Below are 19,373 nucleotides of genomic sequence, written 5' to 3'. Positions count from 1 at the left end.
AAATGGTAAGGGTGGAGAGAGGGGAGAATTGCAGGAGCCGAGCGTTAGAGCAGCGGGGAGCAATGGCTTCCCTAAGGTTTACAGTTCTCCCTAGGGCGTGGAGTGGAATCTCTAACTGGGATCAAGGAAGGAATTTCAGAAGACAGGGTGGACTTTGTCATCTGCAGCATGTTCTGCCTACTCCTGAAGCTGTTCCCAGAAGTAACTTGCAATCATATCATTCAGGTCAGGATGTTTTCAGAGTGTAAAAGAGTCTAGACAGGTGAGAATCAGAAATCCTAAATAACTAAAAAATAAAGTAGTTGAGGCCAAAGTTATATTGTATTTTAAATTGTGTTGTTTCCCCACCTAGTGGTCAGAAATCAGTGTGTTACATTTTCTGCCATTTTTACTCAGGCATTTGAAGAGAATGAAATGGGTCAAAAGAGCATGTTTATTATTTTTAATGTTCAAATCAACATCTTTTAGTGTAATATATTTCTTGGTACCTTTTTAAATTATAATTTTAACATCATAATTTTTCATATTAAAACAGAATCAATGGTTGAGTGTTTTGGCATATCAAACAAATTACATGGTTATTAATAGTAATGAGACAGGAAAAGTGAAGTAATAAAAAATAATAAATAATGGGAAGTGACTAAGGTTAGAAAAGGAAAACTTTAGAAGTTCTTACCCTGAAGTCATTCATAGTTAGTTTAAAGGGTTTTTTGGTTTCTGTTTGTGTGCATGTTTTATTTTTTGTCTGTAAAATTGGAGGAAAAGTAAGAATTTACCATTATAACCTTTCTATTGATTAGAGATGCTTAAAATGTTCTGAAACTTGAGACTTGCCATATCAGTGGCCCGCTGCCAGATAGTCTTCTGTCACACCAGTTGGAAAGTGTTGGCTTAAGCAAGTCAGTTTTCAAATTCCTCATGGGTTAAATATAAGAAGACATGTTCCAGAGAAAGGGTTGCAAGATTTTACTCCCAGTAAGGCAGGTGTAGAACAAAGTTTAATGTGTCATGTAGATTTCTTCCTCCTTCTTAAAAAAAAATTCTGATAATTAAAAGCTAAATGCATGAATAGCCAATAAAGTATAAAGGCCAGCTGGGCATGGTGGCTCACGCCTGTAATCCCGGCACTTTGGGAGGCCAAGGTGAGCCAATCACATGAATCCAGGAATTCAATACCAGTTTGAGCAATATGGTAAAACCCTGTGTCTACAAATATACTTCTATATTTGTATATTTATATATTGATATATATAATATATACATTATATATGTATATTTATATATATTATATATATAAATATATATATAATGATAAGAGTGGAGAGAGCGGAGAATTGCAGGAGCTGAGCATTTGAGCAGCGGGGAGCAATGGCTTCCCTAAGGTTTACAGTTCTCCCTAGGGTGTAGAGTGGAATCTGTAATTGGGATCAAGGAATGAATTTTAGAAGACAGGGTGAACTTTATCATCTGCAGCCTGTTCTGCCTACCCCTAAAGCTGTTCCCAGAAGTAACTTGCAATCATGTCATTCAAGTCAGGTTGTCTTAAGAGCATAAAAAATTTGAGACAGGTGAGAATCAGAAATCCTAAATAACTTTGAAAATAAAGTAGTTGAGGCCAAAGTTATATTGTATTTTAAATTTAAATACACACACACACACATATGTACAAAAGTTTAGCCGGGCATGGTGGCACATGCCTGTTGTCTCAGCTACTTGGGAGGCTGAGGTGGGAGGATCCCTGAGCCTGAGAGATCCAGCCTGCAGTGAGCCGTGATCTCACCACTGCACTCCAGCCTGGAGGACAGAGTGAGATCCTGTCTCCAAAAAAAAAAAGAAAAGAAAAGAAAAATATAGAGGTCAACAGTTTTACATCTTTATACGTCAGGAAATAAAACACTAATAAGCGTTCTAAAAATGACAGTCATTAACTTTACTTTTCCTGCTTAATTCTACATGCTATCGCATAAAAACAAAGATCTATAGTGAGAGGCCTTATTGAATAGACCTATTATCATAGCTGGTAAGCTTCCTTTTCTTCTCCTTCACCCCCTCCCTCTGCTCAGTTTCTTATGACTTGGGCTGTGACTGGTTCCATTGTTTTTCTCTTACTCTCTCTATGGGGCTTTTCTCAATGCTTGGAACCCTTGGTGAAATTGCTGACAGTTTGATCTGAATTTACTCAGTGCACCTGCATCTATTTCTCTTCCTCATCTCTTTTCCTTTTATTCTTCACCATCATTGCTATTATAGTCACTATTTCATGTTTATTGAACATTTTAATAATATACACATTATAAATTCAGGCCTATATAAAGTGGCACTGAGATTCATATTTTGGGTCCATAAATAAAACAAATGTGTGCAGGCAAACATTGTCTACAAGTAATAAATGCTTTGCATAAATGCGCAGACACACATGTATGAATATGCTATGCAAATACCCTTCCTTTTAGAAGTATTTGTTATTCATACAGGTGTTTTAGGAAGTAAATTGTTTAAATCTGGTGGTCTTTTTGATTTAACATCCTTTTCATCAATGATAATTTGCTTTAGTAATAAAAGTTAGTCTCTTAACAAGAATATTGTTAATCCATCAAAAAAATCAAAAACCTATCATGACAGGAATTATTCTAATAACTTTCTAAAAGGATAATCATAATAATAAATTAACTAGCAAAGTGACAATCTCTTTCCTTAAAGAGTTTATGCCCTGGTAGTGAAAAGAGAGACCTGAAGCAATTAACCTATAATTACAAAGGAATACAGAATAATCACTATAACGGATGGATGGATGGATGATGCAGAGAAGCAAAGCAATGATTAGGCTTAAGGAAATCAGAGACAACTTCACAAAGGAAGGACTGTTTAAGGAGAGGCTTAAAGAATGGAGGCCAGGTGTGATGACTCATGCCTGTAATCCTAGCACTTTGGGAGGCTGAGGCGGGTGGATCACCTGAAGTTAGGAGTTCGAGACCAGCCTAGCCGACATGGTGAAACCCTGTCTCTACAAAAATTAGCTGGGCATGGGGGCAGGCGTCTGTAGAATTCCAGCTACCCCGGAGGCTGAGGCAAGAGAATCACTTGAACCCGGGAGGCAGAGGTTGCAGTGAGCCGAGCTTGCACCACTGCACTCCAGCCTGGGCAGCAGAGTGAGACTCTGTGTTAAAAAAAGAAAGAAAGAAAGAAAGAGAGAGAGAAAGAAAGAGAGAAGAAAGAAAGAAAGAAAGAAAGAAAGAAAGAAAGAAAGAAAAAGAAAGAAAAGAAAAGAATGAGAGGACCGCAAGCAGAGGATGCTGAGAAGGCAGGATTATTCCAAAGAAGGGAAGCGTGGGCTGAGCATGAAGGAACAGGAAACCAGAGAGAGTTCAGACAGCATATGAGTTTACTGTTAATATGTGAGAAGATAATGTAAGAAAAGGAAATATGAGAAATAAAGCTTTACAGGGCAAAGTTGATCATAAGAACCTTGTATGCCATGAAAAGAGCTATGGATTTTACTCTGTACAATGTCAGTGTATTTTAATGTCTTAGGTATTTTCATATTTTTAATTAATATTCAATTCATCAAAGTTAGTAATGCAAAGGCCTATTTTACTTTAAGTACTTAAATTGATATTATGTGACTTGCTATTTTATTTATACATCTAGTAATTTGTATTCAAATTAGAATTATTTTCGGGGGATCTTTGATTAATGATTGGACAACTCACATGGCTCAAATTAAATTCTTTCAAATCAATAGTTCTGCTTATAAGTGTGGTTAATGAAACTTCCTTCCATGTTTTATATTGCATGTATATATTAACATATTTAATTTCATTTTTAAACATTTCAAATATCTGAATGAACACATTTAGTCACCCCACTAAGCAAAATACTCTCAAGAATTTAAATGACGCTCTGAAATCTATTAAATTGAACCATATCCAGTTCCCATAAATATCCAATAGCATTTGCAATTAGATTTTCTTATACTTTTTTTTTTTTTTTTTGAGACGGAGTCTTGCTCTGTCACCCAAACTGGAGTGCAGTGGCCAGATCTCACCTCACTGCAAGCTCCGCCTTTCGGGTTCACGCCATTCTCCTGCCTCAGCCTCCCGAGTAGCTGGGACTACAGGCGCCCGCCACCTCGCCCGGCTAGTTTTTTGTATTTTTTAGTAGAGACGGGGTTTCACCGTGTTAGCCAGGATGGTCTCGATCTCCTGACCTTGTGATCCGCCCGTCTCGGCCTCCCAAAGTGCTGGGATTACAGGCTTGAGCCACCGCGCCCGGCCAGATTTTCTTATACTTTTTAAGAAGTATATTTATTGCAAAAAAATTTTAAGCATATAAAAGGCAGGAAGAATAGTATAATGAGCCTCCATGTTCCCTTCACCAACTTCGACAACTATAAACTCATGACCAATCTTGTCTTATCTATACCCTCACCCACTTGCCTCTTATAATATTTTGAAACTAATACAAAACATCATGTAATTTCCTCTATAAATATTTCAATATGTGTTCCTAAAAAAATAGATTCTGTGCATTAATATAAAATACTGAGTCAGTGTTCAAATTTCCATTTGTCTCTTACAACATGTATGTCTTTTAAGTTGTTTGAATAAGAATACAAAGTATACACATCTTTGTTGGCATATATGTTTTGTGTTTTGTTGTTCCTTTTTCTTTTTTTTGAGACAGAATCTCACTCTGTCATCCAGTCTAGAGTGCAGTGGCATGATCTTGGCTCACTGCAACCTCCACCTCCCAGGTTCAATAGGTTCTCATGCCTCAGCCTCCCAAGTAGCTGGGATTACAGATGCCCACTACCACACCCGGCTAATTTTTGTGTTTTAGTAGAGACAGGGTTTCACCACGTTGACCAGGCTGATCTCGAACTCCTGACCTCAGATGATCCACCCACTTCAGAACACTCCCAAAGTGCTGGGATTACAAGTGTGAGCCACCACGCCGGGACTGTTATTCTCTTTTAAGATATAGGTTCACTCATGTCTTTTTTTAATTCTTTGCAATTTATTTGTTGAGGATATCAAGTTGTTTGTGGATACTATAGTTCCCCATCATCTAGATTTTGCTGATTGCTCTCTATAATATAGCTATATGTCCCTCTCTCCTCTGTATTTCCTATACATTGACAGTAGGAGGTAGAGGTGACTTGATCAAATTTACTTCATTTATTTTTTGGTGTATTCTTTCATTGGGAACTAATAATGTTTGCTTGACTCTCCTTTTTTGATGTGAACAGCCATTGACATTGAATACCTAGACTCCTTAATGTTTCAACTAAAATTTAGAAGGTCTAAACCATAAATTTTAAATTGATGTGATGAGTCTAACTGAATATTTTCTAATGTAACAAATCTCTTAAATATTACAAATACGTAAAAAAATTGACTGTACATACATTGTCTCAATGGTTATAAAACTTATTCCACACATTGTTTTTACTATGAGTTTGGTTTATTCCATCATGTCTGTATTTAATTCTGAATGTTCCAAGGATGAAAAAGGCTCACTAAAGAAAGCAGTGTCTTGTCATGACAAATTTAATGAGTTAATTAACAGGGCCTTTACACTTACGCAAATAGGAAGCTAAGCATATATAAGTTAAATTTTTAATCTTCTATTTTTTAAAGTGAATTTATTAGATTAACAGTTAGTCCCTACCTATATTTACCATCTCAAGTAGAGACTGAGACAGATATCCATGACAGTCCTTCCTGAGTTACAAATGTACCCACTGAGCCCATTTTATGGTTTTAGTGATAAAAAGGCACTTCCAGCCCACATTCTTCATGTGGTGAAACACACATTTTGCAACCAGCATCTCAAGTGATGTTCAAGTAATATTCTTTCCTAACTCTTTAAGGAGTTTGACTATTGGACATGGGCGTGATATAATCATATTTTTGTGTTAGAAAGATGGCAAAAGTTGGAGAAGGGACTATCAGGATAGGGAAGAGAAGGAGTAATTCTGATTGCTAGAACACTGACCAGACGGCTGCTGCAAAAGTCCACTCCAGAGATAATATAATCCTATTTTTGTGTCCAGTGGGAGAGAGGAGAAATGGAAGAGGGAAGTGAATTAGAATGGGGAACTGATGTAATTTGATGATTGATTCGGCATGGGACTGAAGATGAGTGAAAAACAAAGGATGAGTTGCTGCTTGATGGATATATGAATTGTGGTGCCTTTCACCAAGAAAAGAAACCTAGTAGGGAGAGCAGGTTTAGGCTGGGCTAAAAGGGGGAAACCTCAGTTTCTGAGATGGTAATATAGAACTGGCTGTAGGACACCCAAGATGTGTATATTTGAATCGGAAACTCAGAAGGGAAGCCTGGGCTAGAGATTTCAACATGGAATTCGCCAACATTAAGATCACATATAAAGCTGTGGAGGTACATGAAACCATTTAGGAAAAACTGCAAAGTGAAAAAAGAAGAAGAGAACCAAGACCAGAACACAGCAGAACATCATCATTTAAAAGAGAAGTCAAAAGAAAATAAACCACAGAGAAAATTGTGAGGTAGTAGCCAGAGAGACAAGAAGTGAGCCAGGAGCTATTTCTCATGGAAACAAACAAAGGAAACTCAAAGAGGGCAAAATGGCCAATACTGTCCAGGGCCACAAAGCAATCGAGTAAGATGCAATTTGAGAAGGTCCAGTGGATTTGGTAGCTAGTATTTTTAAGAATAGTTTTTAGGAAAGAAATGGCAATAGGGGAAAGATTGCAGTTGGGAAAGAAATGTGTGGGAGGAGAGGAAGTAGAGTCAGTGAATAAAGACAACTTTTTCTTAGCTTGGCTGGATAAAGGAGGAATATCTTGTGGTAATGTGAAGAATTCACAGAGGTAAAGTGAAGTGTTTGTTTCTTATGGAAACAGTAACTTGGGCTGAGGGAGAAAACAAAGAATGAGAGATTTAAGGGCAAAGAATGAAGTAAGCAGAATATAAGTAATAAAGCAACACATGGAAGAAAGGGGGTAACTGATGGAGTAAAATTACTGAGAATTCAGATGAAATTAATAGCACAGGTTCAGCGAGTAGAGAGAAGGTAAGAACAGGTATAACTGAAGATGAGTTTGTGGGTTAAGAAAATGTATTTTCTTAAGAGAACTCACACCTAATGATACTGTTTTATCAGTGAAATAAGAAACAAGGTCATCTGATTATAGGGGAGCAGAGAGGAATCTCAGATTGAAGAAAGTGGTAAACATTTTTAATAGGTGTAGAGAAGGACAATGCAAGAGAAGGCTGACTAGACAAAAAAGAGTGATGAGATTGTAGAAAATCAGAGAGGGATACAGCTGAGATTTCATACCAATTGTTTGTAATGTCCAGAGTCAGTAAAATTGACAGCAATTTTCTCCAGCTATGTTAATTAACCTGAGAATAGGAATAGAAAATACAAATGGTCATATACATAAATAGGGATTTGTGGGGCCCAGGTATCAATAATGCTATTAAGGGCAATTAGAGTGAAGCCGTTGGAATGAAGAACCTTGGAGTTCAGGGTGATAAAAGTGAAGCCAAGACGAAACCATCTGGAGAAAAGGAAGGAGTCAGGGATTGGAACTATATTCTTTTTTTTTTTTTTTTTTGGAGACAGAGTCTTACTCTGTTGCATAGGCTGGAGTGCAGTGGTGCGATCTTAGCTCATTGCAACCTGTGCCTCCCAGGCTTAAGCAATTCTCCCACCTCAACCTCCTGAGTAGCTGGGATTATAGGTGTGCAGTACCATGCCAGGCTAATTTTTTGTATTAGGTCAGTGCAAAAGTAATTGTGGCCTTTACCTTTCATTTTATGGCAAAAACTATAATTACTTTTGCACCAACCTAATATTTTTATTATTAGGCATTATATCTAATTATTTATATTATTAGAAGGCATCCTTACCTTCTCTCTACTCGCTGAATCTGTGCTATTAATTTCATCTGAATTCTCAGTAATTTTACTCCATCAGTTACCCCCTTTCTTCCATGTGTTGCTTTATTACTTATATTCTGCTTACTTCATTCTTTGCCCTTAAATCTCTCATTCTTTGTTTTCTCCCTCAGCCCAAGAGATGGCATTTTGCCCTGTTGCCCAGGCTGGTCTGGAACTCCTGACTTCAAGTGATCCATCTGCCTCAGCTTCCCAAAGTGCTGAGATTACAGGCGTGAGCCATGGTGCCCAGCCCTAGAACTAATTCTCTTTTGTATGTGTACCGTAGAAACAATTAAATGCCCTTATAATCCCAGAATTGAAGTGTTGATTTACTGCCAATTTAATGGAAAACATATTACCCTCCAGAAGCGATGAATGAATTGTATGAGTCTACTATGAATGGATGGTGCTATACTCAAGTTTCCCAATTCTCCATTTTCTGCCACAGAAGCAGCATAAATATAAGGCTAAAGCCTATGCTAGTGATGTGTGAAGCTTTAAATCAGGGCAAATATTCAAGAGAAAAGAATAATTCACAAAATAATCCTTTTCTCTTTTTCATTGTAAGGTGAGAATCTGCTTGTTCCATGTTCACTGTTTCTTCTTTCTTGTTTTCAGAAACTCTGTCAATGAAGACAATCAAGATGGTGTCATGCACTCTGATGGTAAAGGACAAAAACATATTTTATTTATTTATTTGTAAACTCAGGTACAGAAGTTTGAGCTATTCATTCTTATAGACTCATTAATGGGTCATTATCATCGTTGGTCTGTGCAGGGCCCCTCTCTTGTTTCATTTGTTTATTCCCTCTTATCCTCATAACTCACTTCCTTTCTCCTCCTTCCTTACTACAGACAAATATTCGAACATATTTAATGTGTATGCGTGTTTGCACAAATTCTTCACATATTGTGACGTGTATGCATGTATTTAGTTCACAGAAAGAGTATATTATAGGTTTCTCTAGTATTTTTGTACAATCGGCATAATGTGGTTTTGGGGCCCATTCATATCACTATGTGTGTGTTTAGTCTGTTGCCGTTAACGACTACACAGTACTCCATGGTAGGCATCCATATTTCACTTGCCTCAAACTCACTGGTACCACAAACAGCAATGCAATGCACCGTTTTGTATACATCCCATGCGGACGTCTCAGAGACTTATCTTTAAGATATATATCCCGCAGTGGAATGGTTGCTCAGAGCTATGGAATACTTAGGTTGACTGAGTATGACTGGCATGCTCTCCAGAAGAGATGCGTCTCTCTACACTCTCATCAATCGGTCCTGTTATTCAGTTTTCCATTTTTTTCTTATGTGTATCAAATTATATCTCCTTTGAATTTCTATATCTCTGCTTACTCTTGAGTTTGAGCACTTTATTTGCTTATAAGCCTTTGTGGTTTCTTCTGTAAGTTGCCAGTTTCTACTTTTTGACCATTTTTTTCTTGGAAGTGGTGTATTTTTCTAGTTGACTTGTAGGAGTTCCTTTATATTTCAGACATTAATGTCATGTCAATTTCAAACACTGCAAATATCTTCTCCCATTCAGGTCAGTTATCTATTAACTTAGCCCATGCTGTCCTTCATTGAACGTAAATAAATTTTGATATAATCAAATGTATTAATTTTGCCTTGTCATTTATGCTATTTAAGAAGTCCTTTTTCCCGGAAAATAAGAATATTCTCATTTTTTTCCTGTAGACTTTATCACATGAATATATTTAGGTCTTTGATCTCTTTGCAGTCCCCTTTGAGGAGTTAGTAGAAATCCAGGATTGCCTCATGCATGGAGCCAGTTTTCTCTTTACTGTCCTCTAAACAATCCATCATTTTCTCATTAATTTAGCGTGCTACCTTTATATCATATCAGCTCTATGTGTGTGTATGTGTATATTATGGGCATGTTTATGTACATTTGTGTATGTCACTGAATGTTCTGCTCTATTACATTGGTCTATTTGCCTGTTCTTATACCAATACCACACTGTTTTTATTATTAATATTATTATATTATTCCTCTTAATATTGGAATATTGAATATTGAATATTTCAATATTCAGTAATTAGTTTTGATATTACACTCAACTCTTGAGTATTGATTTTTTTAAATCCAATTAACTTGATTTGTTTGATATATGAAAACAAATCCTTGGGAACTAATAAGTAAAAAGGTGTGAAACAGTGACTTTTTATACCTTGTTCCATACAAGCCCATCAAACCAAATGGACATCCCTTTTCATAAAGGTAATAGTGTATTAATTATTTCTTGGCCTTTCCATTATTTGATGAAAGCCAATGAAATGATTTTATAATTAAGTCACCGTCATCAAATAAAAGCCACAGTAAAGATCTAAAGTACATATTTTATTTTCTATTTCTGTATCTTTGATAAAGCATAAGTTCTGTTAGATTATGAACTATTTTGAAAATCATTATATTATATCCAATAATCTTACATTAAAGTGTTTCCTTATTACAAATGTATTAAATTTTATTTTTTTAAATATTTTAGGTGCTGGAAATCTAGATGAGGTCAGATTTTTTTCTCTTCTTGTATTATACTGATATAATTAGAATATTTCACAAGTATTATGATTCACTCCATATTGGTACAAACCAAACAGATGAAAATTCTTATGAGTAATGATAGTTTTCCATTTCTAATCTTATTTCATCTAAAATGCTTAAGATGTTACACACCATACATCACACTGACTCATTATAATGCTTCAGTGCTGAACATAAACTTAAGTCTGACTACACATCTGATTTATATAGTAAGATAGAAAAGGAAATCTTTTTGTTTTTGCTTTCCCAGTCTATTTCTAAGGAGAAAAAATATTTTAAACAAGCCAAACTTACACACAATGCAAGTTGTTTTACTGAGTATTTGAATTATTCTTTCAAAAATAATTCATAGTATGGTTCCTTTAAGTATTTATTCCTCTGGACCATTTAATATGTGGTTCAAATTATAAAAATTTACATTCTCGTCTTTATTTTAAGTCTAAGCAATGTAATATGTGTGTGTTAACTTTTTAAATTATAAAAATTAATCATTATCAATATTTTTCTTTACAGGAACAAGAAAGTGAAGGAGAAACATATGAAGACATGTATGAATTACACTTTTTACCATGACAGTTTTCTTCAAAGATGAATATAATGTTTTGTATGAGGGATAGTGGGTATATAACAACACTAGGAGGGAAGCTTGATTTTTTTCAAGTGACTATCATATAACTTTTATTTCAATTTAAAGGACCAAAAATTATTTAGTTCTCTAAGAGTTCTACGAAGAACTCTGTTGAAAAGCTGTTGTATGAGAGGCCAGAGACATGCCTATGAGATAAACCACAGTCAGGAAATCAAAGGCAGAAATCTGATTTCTTACTCTTAGTGTATCCTTGCGCAGATGAGTTAATTTATATTACGCCTTCTTCACCTGAACAGAGCTCCACCTATAGGGGTGCTATGAAAAATAATTTATCATGGTGCCCAGATGCCAAAGTGTCAGCTGCTAAAGTGGAAAGATGTTAAAAAAAGAAGTTTCTTGGAAAAGAAATTTCTTGGAAAGTGGGTGAAAGTAGAAATGAATATATTATCTTACTTTATCATATGTTGATCTCAGATACCTTAATTTTCTCTACCCAGTATTTATTCAACTAACTCTGACTCAAGTTTCGGAGCCAAGGTTTGCATGTGTACCTGTGAATGCGCAGGCACATGTGCATATGAAAGAGAGAAAAAGAGACAAATTCTATTTATGCGAACGAACGTACAGCAAGAATGGGGCCTTTATAAATGGTGGCTTCCACTTGTTGGCACAAGTTGTCAGGGAAAGCAGAGCCTTTAGAAGGTATCCTCAGCTGTGTGCCTCCTACTGGTTTTAAAAATAATCTCACACGTTCTGGATTTTGAGAACCTTTGACTTTTTACCTTCATCTGTACTTCAGATACCACCTTTTCTGCTATGAGTAGAAAATTCTAGGTAGGGAGTTCTGACACATCAACACCTGAAGATGCGAAAACAACCTAACAATTTTTATTCACAGAGAAGCATCCAAAGAAAGAGAGAAGAAAAGGGAAAAGGAGGAAAAGAAGAGGTTAGAGCTGGAGAAAAAGGAACAGAAAGAGAAAGAAAAGAAAGAACAAGAAATAAAGAAGAAATTTAAAGTAAGGGCTTGCTTGCTAATGAGTGAAAGAATAACATCTTTTTATACCTTTCACACAAAAAGGGTACCATTCTTGAAACTTTACATAGTTGAAGAATTACTTACTCATTGTTTTCTAAAGAGTAATTATCTTCATAACAGTACATTTTTATCCAATACACCATCTTATCCCTTAACCAATATAATAAAATTTAAATAAATATGGTGGTTCATAATTAGTGGGCACCCAGGAAATTTATGTTGATTGAGTGAATGAATATTTACTTTTTCAAACCCATCTTGGCTCTCCCCATAATGCATTTCATATTAGCCTACTTATACTATGAATTAGCATCACACACATAAATATCCCTATGGTATGTATTATAGTGGGGTATTGGACACAGATGTCTCCAGGGTGAACCAGACCTGTCTCAGAATAAGATTTCCATGAGCTACTCTAATTGCTAGTATCTAAACTTGAGTTACATTATTGCCTTTATTTTAAGTCTGTGTACATGCTGACTTCTGATACCTGCTGTTTCTCATCCCTCTTTGTCTATGTGGATTCTGACCTCTGTATTCTCTGATCTCTGATAATTGTGTGTCTTCTACCATTACTACCACCAGTAAACGCTACACTCATGGGCTATTTTCTCCTGGCTACACTATCTTTGATGACATGGCTCATCTGGCATAGGTCTGGCAAGTCAGACATATTTAGGGTGATTATCTGAATTACAAAATTATTCTTTCAAAAAGAATTCACAGTATGGTTTCTTTAAATAATTATTTCTCTGGAGCATTTAATATGTGGTTCAAATTTTTAAAAAATGATTTATATATAACTTCCCAGAATATTCATTGTATTAAAGCAAAGATTCAAAGCATGGTGCAAGAAAAACATATAGCATCAAGTCAGTTACACAAACTGATTCAAATTCCAGTGGTACATACAAGTTATGTAATCTTGGGCTTATCACTTAACTTTTCTGAGCCACTGATGCTTAACCTTTTAAGTGAGAATAAATGATACTACTCCAAAAAGTTTGTTACGGAACTGAAATAATGTATAGCAGGCACTGTATCATAAGATTCTCATTTGATTTTGAAAAAGCTTGCTATATATAAGTAAAATTATGATTACAGTATTAATATTAGAACATTTTACTTACACAGAATGCATGACTACCAATGTTTATATTTTTAAGTGAAAAAATAATTTCAATTAATTTATGAAAAATCTATATAGCGTACTTTCCATGGAGAGCTTGTTTGTAGATTTAAAGGAATTATGTGAGGTTTTTCCATGTTTCTTTTGGAGAAATCAGCTTTACATTTATCTCATTCATTCAAATAATATTTTTAGTAAGAAAAGATAGGGTATGGAAATCATACCATTAAATATAAACTCAAAAGTTTGTCAAGACTAGGACTTCACCAGCTATATTCCTTTTATAAGATGATAATAGATAATAGGTGAAAAAAATTAAATAAATATGAGAACTGAGCCTCATCAGCATCATGGCATATCATAATTTAACTTACATTCTTTTCTTTATTTCTTAGTGGTACATGATAACAATATATGTTTACAATTTATGTCATCATAAATTCAATAAATTAAAGGTAGAGCTTCTTCAAAAGTCGTAATGCATATTTGCATATTTGCATATCAAAAGATTCAAGAAATTCTGTTGAAAAGACACCAATTTAGGATTAGAAAATTAACAATTTGGGATTCACGGTCTAACCAAGATCATTACCCTTCTATCAATAAGCCACCATACTATTCAGAATATTAATTTTAAAAACCTCATGTAACGTTTGCTTGCTATTTTTTTATTTGCAAGCTCATTTCTGAAATTTTGTCTTGTTTATAGCAGGTAATGTCTGCTTCAATTTTACAAACAATGAAAGGGGAAAAAACTCCATCTTCCAAATGGAATCCTGGCATATTCCATAAAGACACATAGCACACAGCATGGATTGTTGTAGATAAGCGCTATTCAGTTATTGGGGGCTGCCTTTGCAGGCCTCTTGCAGGATTCCTAGGTCAACAGATCCCTGCCTCACTCTCCTGACCCCATGCACATATTCACCTATCCTTAACTAGTCCTGCTTGGCCCCTGTGATTTTTTCCTAACCCCTCCTGTAAGAAAAACATTCACCCTCAATTTCTAGTTAAACCCTGTAAATGTTGGTTATAGGTAAGTTCACAAGTTGTAGACTTAGTATCTTTCAAAATTGCATTCCTTAAAGATTTTCTAAATTATAAGGAAATCTTTTCTGATTATTGTTTTCTCTTTGCAGCTAACAGGCCCTATTCAAGTCATCCATCTTGCAAAAGCTTGTTGTGATGTCAAAGGAGGAAAGAATGAACTGAGCTTCAAGCAAGGAGAGCAAATTGAAATCATCCGTATCACAGACAACCCAGAAGGAAAATGGTTGGGCAGAACAGCCAGGGGTTCATGTGAGTGTAAATTTTTCTATGGCTTCAAAGTGTTTTCTTTGTGAGGCAATACTCAATGTACATGTTCCTCCAGAACTCCTCATAGGCACCAAGTTAGGAGTACTTTACAGAGTGGACAAAGGGAAGAAAATGTTAAATGGCAGGTATAGTTCTGTCTTCACCTCATCTGTTATCTTTATTGTGGGAAACAATGTAAAGTTTTATATTATTCCAGGAGGAACAAACAGCATTAGGTTTTTCATTGATGTTAAAAAGAAAAAATGTTTCCTGTGAATCACTTTAGAATATTTAAAATAGAAGGTAGGCTTACATTAAACTACAACAGGATTAGACTTTGACAGAGTACAGTAAAATGTGGGTCTACTTGGGAGGTCTACAAATCAGAACTACAAGAAAATAAATCAGGGGAAAGTTTAAAGAGCAAATGTGCAATTGATATTTTATTCACAACTTTAAAATATTTAAACTACAGTTGCCTGAACATAAACCTTTCCCTTTTTGGTAGATGGCTATATTAAAACAACTGCTGTAGAGATTGACTATGATTCTTTGAAACTGAAAAAAGACTCTCTTGGTGCCCCGTCAAGACCTATTGAAGATGACCAAGAAGTATATGATGATGTTGCAGAGCAGGATAATATTAGCAGGTATGTGCAAGTGCATATTGTAGAACAGATCAAACTGTCTCCTTGTCAGAAATTTTGTATATTAAGATCCTAGAATTTTACCCTCCATAACTCCTACTGCTCTCTATCACTAAACTAAATGACCACTTACAATAACCCCAACATGGGTGAAAGGTCATTTGAAACTCTATAGTCTTTCTTTTGATTATATGCATCAAATGCTACTTGAAATATAGTGGGCCATTTGCCAGATCTTGTAAAATGTGTTGTCATTCTAAAACACTTTTATAATGTTCATTATGACTTGATTTTAGGGATATGCCTAATAGAAATATGATTTGGTAAAATATGAAGCATAAAATATAAAATTTAGCCCATTTTTTCTCATAGATCTCTGATTCTAAATATATTTGGTGTTATTTTTTGAAAATATGACAAAAAATGATTTTTATGGCAACCTCAGTTTGCTCTTTAAAAGTAAAAACTCTGTTTTTTTAATGATCCTAGGTATCAATTAAGGGTCCAACTTTCCATGGCCCATTCCACTAGATTAAAATGACCTTCACTTCAAGAATTATGGGAACCCCTTCCTGGTATAGAGGAACAGAATAGAACATCTTTTCTGGAGGACCAATGAGAAGAGATTGGCCATTCCCCCCTTGTACCTCTCCTTCTCTTCTTTCCTTTCTCAGTCTTCTGCTTCCTTTCTCTCTCCATCTCTCCTCTTCTTCTCTTTGTTCCAGCTCTTATTTTTGTCATTCTTTTGTCTCTTTTGTACTTTTCTGTTCCCTTTCTCCTTTCATTCCTTCTTTCCTCCAATACCTCCATTTTCAGTTAAAGCCATAATCCCCTCAAGTTGAAAGGAAAAAAGAAGGAAAATCTCTAGTCCAGTTCAGAATTTTTATTTTTTTGATGACTAACTTGTAAAGCTAGGAAACCCCCATTGTGATCCTAAAATACATAACCTGTGCTAGCTCTTCACCTGGGTAAAACTGTGTCTGCATTCTTTAAAACTCAAATTTCAAAGAAAGCAATCTTCATTGTCAGCCATTTTTAAAACACCAAATTAGTAATACACTGAAAAAGCACATGAAGAATTAAATTTTCCTTTTATGATCTTTTATGTCAGAGTATCAATTAAACTTGTTATGTCACGTTCTAGCAGTTTTGTCTTTCTAAAATGAGTTATAGTCTGCTATGGCTTCTTACCATGTTCTAAACATAAACTATGCAACATATACCAAAATATACAATGCATGCACTAGAGTTTGGAGATTATTAATTGACTTTAGTCAAACATCGACCTAGTGTGAATCTGCAAATGCCAGTTTTCGGGTCAGATGAAGTTCCAAATTGTCATATTCTGTAATTTCCAGAATTTTCATAAGTATGTCAAGTATATTACCAATGTATATACTTTGCATGTGCCTTTTGTTTGTTTTTCAAAAAGCACATTTCCTTAATTTTTGGTGAAAGAATTCCAGTTACATCAATGAACGCATATTTACACTGATGTGCATACTCAAGAAAAAACAATAAAACCAGGAAAAAAATGATATTCTTAAAATGAAACTTTGTTTAACCATATTGGGTGACTATTTCCCAAAGCTAGCATTATCACCTTTCCCATTTTATTGAATTCATACATACCATAACTCTAAAAACCTGCTCTACTTTAGTAAACATGTAACAAAAAAAAATCTTATATAGTAAAAGCAGGAAGTTGGAAGAGTTGTATGGTTTTAATGCTCAGTATCTTAAACGAGTATAGCCCCACAATATTTACTAGCATCTAGCCCTTCTTATGCACCCTTAATAAGAAAATTAAAGAAGAAGCCATTACTATACATGTTTTATTTTTGAAACTGCAGCTGCTGCTTGCAAAGATCTCATAACAGAACATGCTTTGTTCTTAGAAAAAGAGAAGATGCTGAGTGTAGCCGGCAGCTTGCCCTGGCAAGAATAGAAAGAGAAGGCATCATCTTCTCCCTCCTGCTCATGACTCTTGACACAGGCACTCTACTGGCTCTTTCCTGATTCCCTAGAGTGAAGAGCAATGGCTGTGAGTGCTTCAAACTCAGGGAGCAGTCTTGAGGCTTCAAAGCACAGCCCCTGACAGCTGTCCTTCTCTTTTTCTTCTCCACTGAAGCAGTATCTACAGTGAATATGAAACATTGAAGAAAAAGGAATTGCAAATGCAAATATCCCTCTACCATTTCATAGCAAACCTTCTTCCTTCCATATATACATCTCTCTCCCTCTCCTTTCCTGTCATGCCCTGCTCCTTCTACCTCTTCTTCACTTCATCAAATATTAAACATTCTAAACGACCGTTTTAGGAAATTGAATGATTGCTCTAGACATGAAATAAAACAGGAGCTTTGCTCCTTATTCCAACAGCCCTGTTCTTTGGAAATTGGTATAAAAATCCAAGATGAAAAGTATCTGCCAAGAGTGGCAGCCAAGCAGAATGCAGCTCTTCGCATAATTCCAACTGCCTGCTTCATGCATCAAGCTCAGAGGGAAGAGTCAGGAAAAATAAATGTCAAAATGGTACATAAGCAAGCGAGAGTGTACTGCAACTTCTTCAAAAAGCAGTTCCTTATTTATATAGGAAGACATTTATAGCATGTTTTCCTACAGAGTTCCTGACAGCAACTTTATGTTTTTATTTCAAATTCAACAGGAGATCTGCATCAGATCAATTTCTTTCACTTACTTTTAACGTTAGGAAATCAGATATGTGTACTATGTAATTGTCCTCTAAGACACTAACATTAAACTGTTATCTCTTGCTAGCAGATTAACCAACGTGGAAAACTTGGGGTATAGTGAGTGCAGCTAGGTGTAAAAGTGGGCGTGGTCAAGTCACTTAATTTCTCAGAGCCTGGTTTCTATTCTGTATAATGAAGGAATTGAAGAGATGACTTCTGGGATTTTTTCCATTCTCACAGTCTACATTTCCTTTGATCTCACAGAAATCACATTTTAGTGGGAGATATAGGCAGGAAAAGAGACAATTATAACATAAATGTTAAAATAGAGAAAATATATAATGATATGAAACTAAATAAGAAACATAGGCAATCTGGATTTAGAGTCAGCAGCCATACGAAATAAAAGCCCCCTGAATGAGAATTCAAGTTTTTGAAGTTCTCCCTTTAAAGAAAAATGACTGCTATTAGACTAAGAGTAAAATGCTGTGGTCAAAAGATATTGAAAGACAATTTAATTTAACACAGTGATAATTGTGCTGTGTGACTCATGGAATAATAATACCCTTGGGGCTTGTTTTAATGGTCCATCTAGTGAATGATGTAATAATGTATCATCTGAAAACAACCTCATAGAAAAATGTCAAAAGCAAACAATATCATCATTTTCTCTATCATATGTAGCATTGTAATTAACTTAATTCTTCTTCTTTTTGTTTGTTTTGTTTTGTTGCCCTGTAATTACCCATCTATGATGATAAGAAACGTTTTTCCTCTTCATATATAACATTCTAAGAACTTTCAACTGGAATGTTATTTCTCTTTTGAATAACTGATCAGAATATGTATCTGTCTTCTTCCTAGCTAAGTAATTCATAGATTAACTTCATATTTCTGGGTTTTTTTTCTAGCCACAGTCAGAGTGGAAGTGGAGGTAAGCCACACACTTCTTAAAATGACGTTTTACAATTGATACATATATTGGCATGTATTTTTGGAGAACATGTGTTATTTTGTTACATGCATAGAATGTGTATTGTTCAAGTCAGTGTATTTAGGCTATCCATCATCATGAGCATTTATCATTTTTATGTGTTGAGAACATTTCGAGTTCTCACTTCTGGCTATTTTGAAATGTATAATGTATTATTGTTAATCATAGTCACCCCACTCTACTATTAAGCATTAGAACTTATTCCTTCTATCTAACTGTATGCTTGTACCCATTCACCAATCTCTCTTCATGTCCCCCCAAACACATTTTTACATCCCTTTCAGCCTCTGGTAACAATCACTCTACTCTCTACCTCCATGAAATAAACCTTTTTAGCTCCCACATATGTGTGAGTACATGCAATATTTGTCTTTCTATATCTGACTTATTCCACTTAATATGACCTCCAGCTTCATCCATGTTGCTGCAAATGACATGATTTCATTCTTTTTTATGATCAAAGAGTATTTCATTGT

The 19,373-nt window shown here is 35.2% G+C and overlaps 1 protein-coding gene across 7 annotated transcripts in view; it reads left to right on the top strand.

Moving 5' to 3' along the window:
• FYB1 (FYN binding protein 1) overlaps nucleotides 1–19,373 on the top strand; it is a 171,538-nt gene that overhangs the window by 119,893 nt on the left and 32,272 nt on the right. For all 7 annotated transcript variants that reach the window (XM_033179428.1, XM_033179434.1, XM_033179432.1 and 4 more), the window contains 7 exons: nucleotides 8,548–8,594; nucleotides 10,449–10,468; nucleotides 11,018–11,052; nucleotides 11,992–12,112; nucleotides 14,404–14,563; nucleotides 15,069–15,210; nucleotides 18,815–18,837. In XM_033179428.1, coding sequence (XP_033035319.1) covers nucleotides 8,548–8,594; nucleotides 10,449–10,468; nucleotides 11,018–11,052; nucleotides 11,992–12,112; nucleotides 14,404–14,563; nucleotides 15,069–15,210; nucleotides 18,815–18,837 — 548 coding nt within the window. The remainder of the gene's footprint in view (nucleotides 1–8,547; nucleotides 8,595–10,448; nucleotides 10,469–11,017; nucleotides 11,053–11,991; nucleotides 12,113–14,403; nucleotides 14,564–15,068; nucleotides 15,211–18,814; nucleotides 18,838–19,373) is intronic.

This window comes from Trachypithecus francoisi, unplaced genomic scaffold (genome assembly GCF_009764315.1).
Source record: "Trachypithecus francoisi isolate TF-2019V2 unplaced genomic scaffold, Tfra_2.0 Lachesis_group2, whole genome shotgun sequence".
Lineage (NCBI taxonomy): Eukaryota > Metazoa > Chordata > Mammalia > Primates > Cercopithecidae > Trachypithecus > Trachypithecus francoisi.
Note: the sequence above shows the minus strand (reverse complement) of the source record. Positions and strands in the feature narration are given on the sequence as shown.